Source organism: Zosterops lateralis, assembly GCF_965231275.1.
Source record: "Zosterops lateralis genome assembly, chromosome: 6".
NCBI classification, from domain to species: Eukaryota; Metazoa; Chordata; class Aves; order Passeriformes; family Zosteropidae; genus Zosterops; species Zosterops lateralis.
In genome coordinates, this window is record NC_139761.1 from 39089987 (window position 1) to 39103719 (window position 13733).

The 13733-nt window shown below is 42.9% G+C and overlaps 1 protein-coding gene across 3 annotated transcripts in view; it reads right to left on the reverse strand.

The window, feature by feature from the left end:
• AMBRA1 (autophagy and beclin 1 regulator 1) overlaps positions 1–13733 on the reverse strand; it is a 124092-nt gene that overhangs the window by 105028 nt on the left and 5331 nt on the right. For 2 of the 3 annotated variants that reach the window (XM_083862754.1, XM_083862755.1), the window contains exons 2-7: positions 8181–8436; positions 7868–7926; positions 6946–7129; positions 6109–6281; positions 5269–5335; positions 3250–4709 (exon numbers count right to left, since the gene is read on the reverse strand). In XM_083862754.1, the coding sequence (XP_083718880.1) occupies positions 3250–4709; positions 5269–5335; positions 6109–6281; positions 6946–7129; positions 7868–7926; positions 8181–8315 (2078 nt within the window). In that variant the 5' untranslated portion in view covers positions 8316–8436. The remainder of the gene's footprint in view (positions 1–3249; positions 4710–5268; positions 5336–6108; positions 6282–6945; positions 7130–7867; positions 7927–8180; positions 8437–13733) is intronic. The other variant, XM_083862756.1, reaches the window with a different exon arrangement.

Genomic DNA, 13733 nt, shown 5'->3' on the forward strand with positions numbered 1-13733 from the left:
ATCTGCAGGAAAAAACCCCTTATATTTGAATTAATGTGATCAGCCTGGAGAACCTCAGAAAACTGAAGCTTGGTCTCAGGAACTTTTGCTTAACATAGACCATAAACTTTCCCCAAATTCACGCCTCACCAGCACAACTTCAAGAAGCACGCAGCTCAATGCCACACTGCTTTCAGGCCAAGCTGAATGTGACAGGACTCCTTGTATTGCTGAGGCTCCCACTGACATGCTCCTCCTGACAGAGGTACCAGAGCTGTTAGTTAGGCATAGTGTCATTACATACTTACTAATGCCTTGGTGATTAATCCAAGATAATTAGCCTAGGACCATCAGAAAGAGCAGAGTTCTTTCCTTACCCATCTGACATAGTTGCATTAACAGAATTCAAAGAACAGCCTTCACTAAACTACCCTATTAACTTAATTGACCTTCAATGGCAATGTTTTCCCAGAAAGCTACTTCTCAGCCAGGAAGGCCATGTCAGGGAATGAATCCTGCCCACAGACAGGGAATGAGAATGTACACAGTTTCCAGATACAATCTTATATTTTTCGGCTGACCTTAGAATATAGAGCTCAATTGCCCAATGAGGACATCTAATGGAGAGACAAAGAAGAACAGAATTACAAAACAGATTATGAGCATATCTTGAATTCCAGCACTAAGAATTAATCAGAGGCTGATAGGCACAAAATTACATTGATTGGAAGTGTGTATGCAGTTACCACTCCTACCCTCAGGTTTGAAGGCTTATCCTCCTCCTTGTATTTCATCAGCACTTTCAGCATTACCTAGCTTATACCTCAGGACCCTCAGACCCCATCTTTGCACGCTTTTGTAGCTTCAGACATTTTGGACTCTGCTGTGCAGAAGTGATTCCAGCACCTCCCATCGTGAAAGCATGCCCTAGGGCTGGGAGACAAAGGCTTGGGGTGAAACGTTCACTCTATGCAAAATTTAGGTAAGCGGGTGCTTGCTGACTTGTTAATAGATCCACAGGATATTCTGAGTTGGAAGGGACCCACATGGATGATTAAGCCCGACTCTTAAGTAAACGGCCAAATACAGGGATTGAACCCACAACCTTGGTGCTATTAGCACCAAACTCTAACCCGACGGAGCTAATCTCATCTCCCACATACTATAAAGAAAAATATAAACAGCTAATTTGAGAATGGCAGAAAATTGCAGGGTTCCTTTTAAGAAAAAGATTTCATGAAGCCTCAAGCCCACCCGATGTGTTCAAAAAGAAAGGAAATGAAATTTTACTTCAAGGAAATTGCCATGAGCATTTAATACCAGACTGCCCACTGCTTCCAGCTACTTACCTCAGAACTCTACAGATAACCTTAATTTCAGTTAGAAGGGAAGCAGAAAACCCCTGCCATGCCTGTTCTTTAGAAAGGCCTGATAACAGAAGCAGGAGACTGGGAAAACAAGAGTCCCTAGGAGATTCTCAACAACCTCTGCCAGAAAGGTTTCATCTTACAGGAATTCCTCTGGAATTAAGCTCATGCATCGAGCTACCCACTCCCAATCAGAAGTCTCAGTGAAAAGTACCTGTCTGCTCAGGCAACCAGATTGACAAGTAACCCTTCCAAATTTTTACAGCTACTGGAGCAGGTAGCAGCAGCCACTATGGATGACAGGCAAAGTGACCCAGAGATTTAGTCATAAGACTCTCGTTGTTAGACTCCTGCAGGCTGGGGTGGATTGAATTATATGCCTTTTAAATTATACAGTTACCACAGAAAAGATCGTATCTACATATCCCACTACACCTCACTGTCCAAATATGTGCCAACTGCCTGATCAATAGGAAGGTTATTTGCCCCGTTATTTCTGACACTACAATGACTCATCCCAGAAAACGAGACACAGTGGAGATGGCATAAGTATGCACCACTATTTCAAAAGAAAGATAACGCAAGACTTACTCAAGTGCCATTTTAAAGCTAAATTTGTCAGCTCCTTCTTACTTCTATGCCCTTTAATAGGGGACAAGAGGATATCTGACTTAAATTAACAGTAGGTAAGTTCAAGCCCAAGAAGTAGCTCCCATGTAATCAGCTTGAGACTCTCATTATGGCAGGCTATTTAAAAAAACCACCCCAAAACTAGGGAAAGGATTTAGAAACCGATGAATAATTTTATGACCACCACCACTTATTTGCTATGCAACTACAGCAACAAGAAAGGCAGTTCACTGTTTCAGCCTCAGTATAATCAGCTTATCTGCAGGATAGAGGAAAGAATTCCCTTTCCTCGTGCGTTCCTGTGTACAAAGCCTTCTTAGTTAGTTACATCTGCATCCAACTTGGAAATGTTGCTTTTCTACAGCTAAAAGCATCTATTTCAGAGAAACAGCAAGACTGAACCTTTCCTTTGGTGAGAGCACAAACCACTTGACAGAGAAGATGTGAAACCAAAACCCTAAGTATGGAAACCCTATCCAAAGTACCAATGTAGCTCTACCATCCACACAAGCCAGTGAAAACACTTTCACACAAAGGACAGGTCTTTCCTGATGCAAGTCCAGTTTAGCTTATCCAGTTTCTTGTATCACATCTGAAGCAGAAGAAAAACATCCTTCCAAAAAAAAAAAAAATCACTTTCTTAAAAAAGAAGATAGCAAAGACTAAATTTTCAGTGTTCAGTTTGTCTCCAACCAGCTCAGGTCAACAGCAGCCACTTTCAAAACTTACCTCTCTTATCAGGGGCAAACCAACTGCATATATCTGAACCACTGACACAGGGTTTTGACTTTTTTACCCTTCTGGGCAACACTAAGAAAATTACTGTTAACCCTTTTAACTTAACAACTTACTCATGCCCAGTTTCACATGCCAACCCTGGGCAGATTCTCCATGCATAGCACGTGATGATAGAGTGTGTGTGATAAGGAGCACAAAGGACAGCATTAACGCATCCTGAGTTTCCACTCTTCTGCAGGGTCTCAGAAACAACAGGAGCAAAGTTCACCCCAGAGATCTGCAGGAGCCCATCCTTTTGCCCATCTGTACTATCACTGAGAGGTCCAGTCTCTCCCCTGACAATCTTCAGAACCCATGTGCAGCATGACAATAGCAGCTATAAACACATCAACACCAACATCTCTATTTTAATCTACATTAATAGCACATAGCCATATAAAAAAGGGTTTTTAACTCTGAAAATATTGAAAAACCTCAGACTAGATGGGAAAGGTTTAAGAAAAAATAGAGGAGGAAGGGCAAGCATGCATCTTACCTCCTGAGTGAATCCTCCTCTGAGCTTTCCTCAGGCATTTCCTGGTTTAAGGCCTCCTGTGATACATTCCCAGGTCTGCTTGAAGCCGACTGGCTGTAAACTCTTTCCCAGTGCCCCGTCTCCTGGTTAAAGACCACTCCCACGGTCCTCTCCTCCTGCGGGGTGGAAGAGCTGCCCAGCTGCAGTCTGCTAGAGGCAGGAGCTCTGCCCTCGGTTCTCTCTGCAGGCTGCACCTGGCTGGTATTTGGAGGCACACCCTCAAATGTGCTTTGGACCTGCCCTGGTGTGTAGCTAGGCGTGCTTCTTTCCCAGCGCAGCGTGTCATTGTTAAAGGTCAGCAGGTTATGACAAGCACGACAGCGGTTCAGGTGACCCCGGGACAAATTGGAATTGTTTTCACTGCTTTGTGGAGTCTGCTGATGGGAGGGACCCGGTCGATCAGGCTCAATGTTGTTGTTGAGCATTTCTTGAGCCTGTTGCGACTGGCTGGGCTCCCCACCAATCCCCTGATCTAACTCCTGAAGCCGGTCATATTCCAGGAAGAATCGCCTCAAATCACACTGGAGCTCATTACGAATGCTGGCCGGATTGCTCGGGCCAGCACCACTACCACTGTTCACCTCAGCCCCCGGGGCTAGAAAGCCCCTCCCTTCTGTTGCAGAGGTATAGACTGATGCCTGGGAACCTCCCTCCTGCTGTCTGAGCACGGACAGCAAGCTCACGGAGGAGGCACTGGTCCTAGGGGGAGGCATGGCTTCCAGCTCGGACCGAGAGCTCATGTTCAGCACTGTCCTGGACCAGTCAGACCCACCCAAGCCTGAAGCCATCTCTCTCGCAGACTGTTGGTACCGGGACTGGTGGCCTGCCAAGGACCCGCTGAGGGACCGCCGCGTGGGGCCCAGGCTAAGGTTGCGCAGGGTGTTGCCAGCAGTGCTGCTTTGAACTGTGCTGAAAGCAGAGGGCCTGTTAAGTATCCCCTGCTCCTCCTGCGCTATGGATGCCTGCTCTGGGGGTTGATAAGGCTCTGTCTGCACAGAGGAGAAGGAAGTGCCAGTGGCCCCAGAAGACGTGGAGGGTGCGTTTTCCTGGTGTGGGAAGAGAGAAGAAGGAAGTCTTGCACTAGAGCATCGGCTGCAAAGGCACAACATCCCCAGGTGCTGGCAGCACTCTGCTGTGGGATAGCTGACTCGCTCCCGGAGCCTGTTATAGACAGATGCCCTTGTGTTCTCACTGGCTGGAGGCGGAGGTGGTGGTGGTGGAGGCGGTGGAGGGGATGGGGTAGCAGAGTCTTGAACACTGTTTTGCTCTCCCACCTGTATGCCAGAGGAGCGGGAGGACAACATATGCAGGAAGTTGTGGAGGAGGGGTGTGCGCCTCACAGGCTGAGACGGAAGGATAGCGCGCTGACGATAATGAGGCATCTCTGTGCTGTCCACGGAGATTTCCACTTCCTCATCGCTCTGCAGAAGGAAACAGTCAAAGTTCAGTCACCTCAAGGCAAAATCCTTGACTTCTAAATAAACAGAAGAAAGTCAGCTACCAGCCCAGACAAATGAAACAATGTGATAAGTCCCTTCCTAAAGGCCTTGACTTGAAGGAAATCAGTTGAGATGATTTCTAAGTTTATTTTACGGATCTAGACAATCTCTTCCTACAGCCCAGTGAGCCTTCACAATACACTGTTCACAAACAGAAGCATCAGTGTCTGAGGGTCAGAAGCTGAGGGGAGAATTGTTAATACCTCAGCTTCAAAACCCAAAGAACATCACAATAGAACTGAACCCTCTGTCCCACCATTAGTCAGACAGAGAGGGCAAAACAAACACATTTTGGAAAGCATTTTATTAGCCATGCACATAACATAAGAACATTCATGTGCCCAATCAAGGTGTGACAGAACTCAGCTTAAGATTTTAGGTTTTCAGAAAAACACAAGTCTGCTTAGAAACAGACTAGGGCTAAAGTACATAGAACACCTTGCAATTAGCCAGTCAATACAAGTCCTGACATTTCCCTTACCTGCTGGTTAGAAGGGTTAACTATCGCTGTGAGCAAGTAGTGTCCCAAGGGATCAAACCGTACCAGCCTAAAACAAAAGCAGTGCCAGAATATCAATCATCAGTTCCACACTAACACAGGAAGCTGAACAGAGCAGGGAAAAAAACCCCCATACAATATATTTGTAATGAAAACACTACTACATTATCATCATCTTTTTATGAAGGATGTCAAAAAGTTTATGCATTAAGAAGAACAAAATGTACCTATCTAGCTGAAGACTGCAGTTATTTTATAGTTCATGGCAACACTACACCAAAGTAAAAAGCTGGAAGTAAGTACTGCTGTATCAATTGAAATAGCCAGAAAATTTAACGGAATACACGTTTATACTACAAAGTAGAATTAGAAGAGATTAACTTGCCTTGACATCACATTGTTGTCTTATTCTAAATTGCTCAAAAGCAGGCAGCAGGTTTCCAGCAATCCAGTTTCCTCTACAAGTGTGCCAAAGTAATAGCTCAGCATTCTGTTCCAGCAGTTGCTGGGTTTTCTCATCCTTATGGCTGACAAGTTCAATTACTGAGCTTACAAATCAATATGAAGTAGATTCTGGACATTTAATGGACACATGCCCTATTACAAATATCAACAACCAAGCTGATCTATTACTTTCAATTGCTTTTCTTTCTGCCCACAGAACTGGTTTTCTACCAGCTGAGTTAAGGAGCTGCAAGCAACACTACTCTCCACTGCCCGAGTGCAGAGGGTGCAGCATCCCAGCAGAACCTCACACACACTTCCCAAATCTGAGCATTTTTCACATACAAGTATTCTCTTCACCCAGAAGCAGGAGCTCACCTGACCCGCTCCATTTCACTGGCTGTTTTCACCACCGCAAAAGGCTCCCGACGACTCCAGTCCCAGAAATGAATCTCATTGGCAGTGGCAATCAGCAAGAGCTGAGCCGTAGGATGAAAAGCAAGTGATGCAATGGCATTGTTGCTATCTGTGAACCAGCTCTCGCTTCCACCCTAGAGTGAGGAGTCAAGAACCACAAGCAGTTTATCACAAAGTCTGCTATCATTGAGTTTCCATGTACTTGCCATGCCTCCCGGCCCGCCTAGAGCATTGCAAGTGAGGTGCTGTCTTGGCAAAAACAGCTGTTCCCATACAAGTTCAAGTGCCAGGTCTAAAATGTAACACTACTTGCAACAATGACCACAGATGTATTTTTGTAGGTTCTGTCTCAAGCAGTCTGCAAAAATGTTTCATTTCAAAAAAAAACCAGACAAGCCCATGTGTTTTGTCCCTGTGTCATTGACCAAACCAGGTCGAGCAGCAGCTTCTCTAATGAACAGTTCAAGTATGTTCAGTGGAATAACAAACAGCATGTCTCTCACAAAGGCTAAACAGGCACCTTGCACAAAGTTCTCCAGTATTAACTGTACCACTGCAATCAATGAAATGGGTGCTGTTAAGAAGTATGACCTACCTGGCAGGACTGAATGAAGAATCTGTCACCTCCACTCTGGAGACAAGAGCATGGCTATTGTTTGCTCTATGCTTTTAGACAGAGGTCCCAGAAAAGGTTCCTAACAGCTCTCTTACCAGGTAACATTTGGAAAACAAACTCAGCCAAAAAAAAGTCACCACCCACCAAATATCAAAGGAATATATATTTCAGAAAAGACTTACATGTAAATCCCAAATTCTAACCTCCCCATCTAGGCATCCCGAAGCAATGAGGCCTGGGATGGTGGGATGGAAGGTGACACACCAGGGAGTGCGGCGATGTCCAACCAAGGAATGAACACACTTGCCCGTTTTCACCTCTGTGATGTAGATGTTGTGGTTCACATGTGTGGAAGCCATTAGGGTCCTGGGAATGCAGAAGGTATGACAAACATTAGCATGAGCAGAGTACAGCAAAATTAGACCATGGTTAGCTTCACCTCAACAGGGTCTGTTCACACCTAACTCAGCAGCTCTCCCACACAGAGCTCAAAGGGTAAGAGGCTACTGTTTCACCAATGGTCATAAAGCTTTCTGTAGCCAGATTTCAGAGTCCATGCAAACATGAGCTCATCTGAAGCTGCAAGCACAAACTTGACCTTGAACGTCAGCGTGAACATGCAGCTCAGAAGGCACTCCTGAGTGACAGTCTGGGGCAAATAAATATTCCCAGTTCTCCACACTATCTCAACCACTGGCAAATCAAGTGATACTATGAGAGATCCCACCTCTATTTCTGCTTCCAATATACACATCATTCTGCTCTGTTCTTTATTCCTAGATATCCCAGTGAATGTGTCACACGATTTGGGCATGTTGTATTAAAGCATCCTTTACTCCCTTTAGTTTCTTATGAAATCCCACGGTGTCTGCACAGGTCCTTTTTCCTTAGAACTTTTTATCACCTGGGTACCTCAGAAATTAAACACCAACTATGCTGGAAGCTGTGAGATTAGGAAGGTGCACACATTCCATCCATGCTTGTCAGGAACCAGAAGTTTCATTCAGCTGTTCGGGACTGGACAACTCAATGGGCACAAGCCTCCATCACTTTTGTAAGTGTAGGGAGACTGCTGAAACAGGGAATGAACTAGGAGTTAATTACCTGTCTGGACTAAACGCCAGCAAGAAGGTGGAGCGTGGACTGTCTGGTAACTCAACTTTCTGAAAAAGCCAACAAAGCAGGAAGTGTTGCAAGAGTCATATGATCAGACTTTAACTGTAAGCCACACAGACAACAAGGGGAACCCGCTGCAGGAACATATCTAGTATCACATCACTGCAGGAACTGAACAGAGCCAGAGAGCATATCAAGTGTAACACATCAAAGCTATAATCCCAAGACAATTTATTTCAAATCCCTGCCTCCCTTCCCCCACCCCAAGATCAAGCTGTGCAGTTCTACCCCACAGCCTTACCTTGCCCTCCCATTTCATCCATCGAGTTTTATCCTCCACCAGCTCCTGCAGAAGCCGCTGAGCACCCAAGGCTTGGGTACCCCGTTCCCTACCCCACAGGATGCGGACAGCGTTCTTCTCCGGGACAACCTTCATGGTGCTCAGCTGCCAACACCACGCCCACTACTGAGAGGAGACACCAGCAGGCTCCAGATGACAACCACCACCGAGCTACAAATAAGCTATCCACATTTCAGTTGTTTATCTTCATGGAAACCTAAAAAGACAAGAGACTGATAAGGAAGGCAGCTTTTACTTCAATCACCCAGATGAAGTAAAAGCTTTAAATCCCAAAAATACTACATTTGAGAGACAAATCTTTCTTCTTATGCAGCCTTTGCTACCTCCTTCCATTATCAATGCCCCACTTGGATATTTCTGCAGCCAAAAATTACTCTGAAAGCATACAGCTCTTCCCTTGTTCATGTGCCCTAGGCACACTACACATATCGAGAATTAAAAATTGGCCTTCAAATCCTTTCCTTCCCTTGATATCTTACTGTATATAATCAAGGAAAAAAGATTTATGAAGATACAGTCTTTAAACCTTGAGGATTTAGGTCCTGTCTGGGAAGGGTGTCTGAAAGCTAGAGAACAGAATTACCAAACTGACAATGTGACAGAGGAATCTCCCAGGAACTACTCAAATTTCAGTTAACAGATCAAACTGTAAAGGTCAGACAATTGACAGACCTCAAGTCCAAATTATTTCCAACTCCATAATCAACTTACAAAATATGAAAACAACGTATGGGACAGTTCCACCAAGATTATTCCATTGTCTGCACATCTTTCAATCTGCATTGTTCTTAGAATAGGAGTTCACCCAAGTAACGCACAGTGGCAAAGAATAATGCTTTTGGAACACTTTGAGCTGCAAAGGAAAGCTTTCATATCCACTGTCCACAAAAAAAACCCTAAATAAATATAATAAATAAATAATATAACGACTCTAATAGCAACCAAGTCACACGGCTTTTCTGTGGTCATACACTGGAGTTTGCCACAAAAAGCTCTCCAGCAAAGTTTCTTAGAATAGATAAACCAAGAAACTCTGCTGCAATGCTATTACCTTCTGATCCCAGCAGAGTGTGCATACTACTCTGCCATCTCTTGATGGGCATGAAGGAAGATCTAAAGACAAACCCTACTCAGTCCATGTTACACTGAATGGAACTACCAATATTCAAAAGAGAAGGAAATAGCAATTTAAAAAGCAAAAAGAGAACCACATAAAGAAGAAAAGAAGGTTCATGTGCACAAGAGACAAACTGTTAAATGGCTGAACTCAGAATCATCATTAGCAATATTTTCTTTCCTCCCACTCTCCCTAAAAAAACTCTCCTGAACAGATGATTTAAGACAGCTGCAGCTTATAATAGGGAGGAGCTGCCTAAAGAGATAAGCCAGGAAAATGAGTTCTAAAAAAGCACACCAGTTTTTATTTGTAGAAGTAAAATAAAGAGTACAACAAGTAAAGGCATCCATCTTCCCAGAAAAGAAATTCTCCACAGTGAAAGTCAAGCTAGCTGGAAATTCCCTGATGTTTGATGTGAACAGCATGGGGATCACGTATTTTAGAGAACTGAACTCCCTGGTGTACCATAAGCCTTCTTTTGAGAATTTGTGAAAGTTAGCCAAACATTAGGTAGGAGTTATTCTACAAAATAAAAACCTTACTGGAAAGCAACACCAAAACTAAAGATATCATACTGCAGGAGAATTCTTAAAAATAACCGTACAGATTAAAAAACACCCAGATCCAAAAAAGCTAGAAGGATAACTGGAATAGATACATCCAAAAGCACAATATAATACAGGAATCCCTAAACTAAAAATCTTCTTTAGCTAAATGCTAATAAATCCTGATCCAGATTCTGCAAACAGCCCCAGGCATCCATGTTCAGAGATTACTAGATGGAGATGGTAAACAGAATGGAGGAGAAGGACAGCCCAGAACAACACAGGCAACAAAGAGTCTACTTTTCAGGAGGAAATTGCATGTCTAGTTTAACTCTGGATCTAGTAAAATTGAGAAAACAGTAGCTGAACACTCTATATGGGTGTATTCAAGGAATTCAGACTACAACAACCCAAAATTAAACATAAACAGGACACCAATGGAAGACCAGTCCTGCAGTTGGAATAAGCTGGAAGTTCAAAAAGATTTAAACTCTGGAATAGCCTTTTGATAGCAGTGATGGATAAACCACATGAATAACTAGAGATCACGGTAATTTACAAGCAGGATAACAATCACTCATGAGAAAGAACAAGCTCGGACAACCTAGCAACATTTCGGTCCTATCAGAACTAATGTTCCCTAAAGTACAAAAGCAAGGAAAAAAAACAAGGAAATCAAGACATTTAACAAATGACTAAGTTTATTTATGCCATAGACAAGTTTACATATTGTAAAATAAATGGGGAGATAACTCCTACAGCTGCAGTCAGTGAAGTCCTAGTATTCTCCTTATTGAAGGACCACGTCATCTCCACTATGTAAAACCAAGTACATACCTTAAGACAGCTTATCTAAATCTCTGCGTGTGTGTCCTAATTTATTCAACTAATCTAGCTATAACAAACACTTCATATGCGACCCTGAGTGTTTGAACTTAATGTTTTTCCCTCAGGGTCTGTACTTCGATTTTTCAGCTTCTTCTTACTCATGTCTTTATCCTATTTTAAAAGTAAACAAAGGAAACACCCAGGGCTCTGATGCCTTCACAGTAACCTGCTAACCTGCTCAACATTTTTAAGAGCTGGGATCTCCTGAGAAAACACTGAATGTATCCTGCTTGAGTGATGCTGAGGTTATCTTGGGTCCCTATGGGGGCCAAACTTTATCCTTTGTCTGCATTAGACCGAACACAGTAACTGTGTCGCTAGCTGGCAACAGGTTCAGCTGTTCAACATTTCAGACAGGGAAAGAAACTCAGAGCCTTCAAATGAAGAAACAGTGTAGCATTGGCATGCAGTGAACACTGGCATTATCTTTGCTCATTTTAGCAAGAAGCCTTTAACCCTTCTACTGGAACATGTGTTCAGCTTCAGCTTGTTTTGGTGTGGGGCTTTTGGTTTTGGGGGTTTTTTTAGGTTTTTGGTTTGTATAGGGTTTTTTTTGTGAGGGTGTTAAAGGAGCCAATTTTTTTCTCTAACCTAGTAAAGATACTCACTAACTCCAAACATTTTGCTCAAATATAAGCTGAACAATGACAGCATATTATTAAATAACATTAGCAGATAAAGCATTGAAGTACCAACCATATTTACAGCCACCTATCAGCCATCTGACTAACAAAGTTTAAATTAAATGCAGGGGGATTGAAAATACTTCTTGGGACTCAGCATAAATAAAACTTGCAGCTCATTGGATCAAACCTGTTCAGGCAAGTGGTGGACTGATTCAGTAGCAGTGTCTATTACAAATACCCACAACTATCACAACTGATAAACAACTGACCACTTCAAGAGGGATTGGGATTGCTCTGCTTTCTTCTTCTTCTTGAGTTTGTTGTGTTTTGTTTACTTGTTTTTGAGGGGAGGAAGGGGGATTTGGATGGTTGGTTTAACCAGGATGACCAAAAGTGTCCAACAACTGCAAGATCAGCTGATGCCCTGAATGGGATCCAGAGCACCACAGACAATTCTGAAAATGAAGAGTCAAATTTTTTTTTCTGTAATTGGCAGCTTTTTTTCCTTGAGTGTTTTCTCCCTTCAGGGCATTTCAGGACAACATGCTGGGCTGTTTACAGTTTTAGAAAGAGCATTACACAGCCCAAACCCTAGCCTTTTACTTGCTCTGTACCAGCTGTCCTCGAAGAAGCCTGAAGAATTCCCAGTACTGGAGTAATGTAGGTTCACTTGAAGTTGTTGCTTTACAGATGCTGAATCTCTAAAAAACCAAAGTGAAGCTGCAAATTGGTGATACCTCATAGTGGTACACGACCCCCTGAAAACACTGACAAAAATCTAGGGCAAGAAGAGAAATAAAAAGAAGCTCATTCAACTTGCCATATAAAAAGGATGTTAAGATATTTTATGAATTATGCAATGGCTCACCATTCCAGTTCAAAACTTCAGCACTTTACCTAGATGATGGTCCCATCTCTTAATGTGCCCCCTTCCCATCTTTGTTGCTATTAATTTTGTGGAGATTGAAACCAACACACTGGGAGCAGAGCTGGCTTTGATACAAAGATGAATACTGCAATACTACCTTCATGTTATTCCATTCTTCATGGGGGAAAAACATTATTTCTTGTGGTCTTCAGCTCTCAGACTAATTAATCTATTACCACTGGAAAGAACTCCGTGGTTGTGTGCTGAGCCCAACACTAAAAGCCCTTCCTAATGCACGTGCAGACAACCAGTGTAAACAGCTCCATCAGTGTTTAAAAAGGGGAAAAAAAAAAAAAAGCTGCAACCAATAAATGATATTTATAATGGAAGATCTATCCTGAAGATACAAATGTCCAAATAATTTCAGACAATTTTGCTGCCCAAAGAGATCTCATGTGACTGATGAAGAAAGAGGCAATATGAAGCGCAATATTAAAGCTGTCACTGACTCTGCAATCTGTGTTCCACAGAGAAAATGAATTTATAAGACTCTGTGTAAGAAACCAGAGGAAAAAAACCACGTGCCCTTAGTCTTGGTCTCCAAGTCCCTTTGTCAAGTTTTAAGACTTCTAGAATGTATTGACTGTACAACAGCCACGATGCACACACAGCTGACAGGCCAGGGCGATATACTTGGTATTAAAAGAACATGCACGAGGAAAAAAACCAGACTCAAAACATAACAAAAGCAAAACTGTGGTGAACACTGAGGCATGCCACTGTCACACAAAACCACAAGCAAACTTGTCTCTAGAAAAGAAGAGGAAACAGGTTATTACACTCAACTCCCCCAGCTCTGGCCAGGGCCCTACCTATCTTGTAAGCCAGTTACTTCTCTTTTCAAATTGTTTGTTTTTAAGCAGTGTGTTAAGTACTAACAATGCCACTGCAGTTATTCCAAAGTAAAGTGGAGCATCTCAGGCTTTAACACCAGCAATATACTAAAAATTTCAAGAGAACTGTTTATTGCACTTAATAAATGTTAGTCATTTAAGTTACGTTTAATAAATATTAGCAATAATTTAGCATTCCCACTACTGCACATGTGAGTGGGTTCTCCAAGAGCAATCAGGTCATCAGACAGGCATGAAAACAGTGTCTGCAGCACTACAGCCCAAATGCTTTATCTTCACTGACAGTGAGCCTAATGAAGGCTGCAGTCACAAGACTGGCTATTTCCTCTGAAGATTTTCTACAAGTCGGTTTCCCTTGTAGTTTACACAGCTTAATTTTGAAGCAAACTGCCTTACCAAGACCCCTTATGCTTCTCAGAAGCTCCAAAGAGCAAAAAGCACCCACTGAAAACAGCCAAAGATCATCCTGCCAAGGACTGCAAACCACACAGTCCCTCCTTTTGCAGGCACTTCATTGATGAAACAATAAAATCTG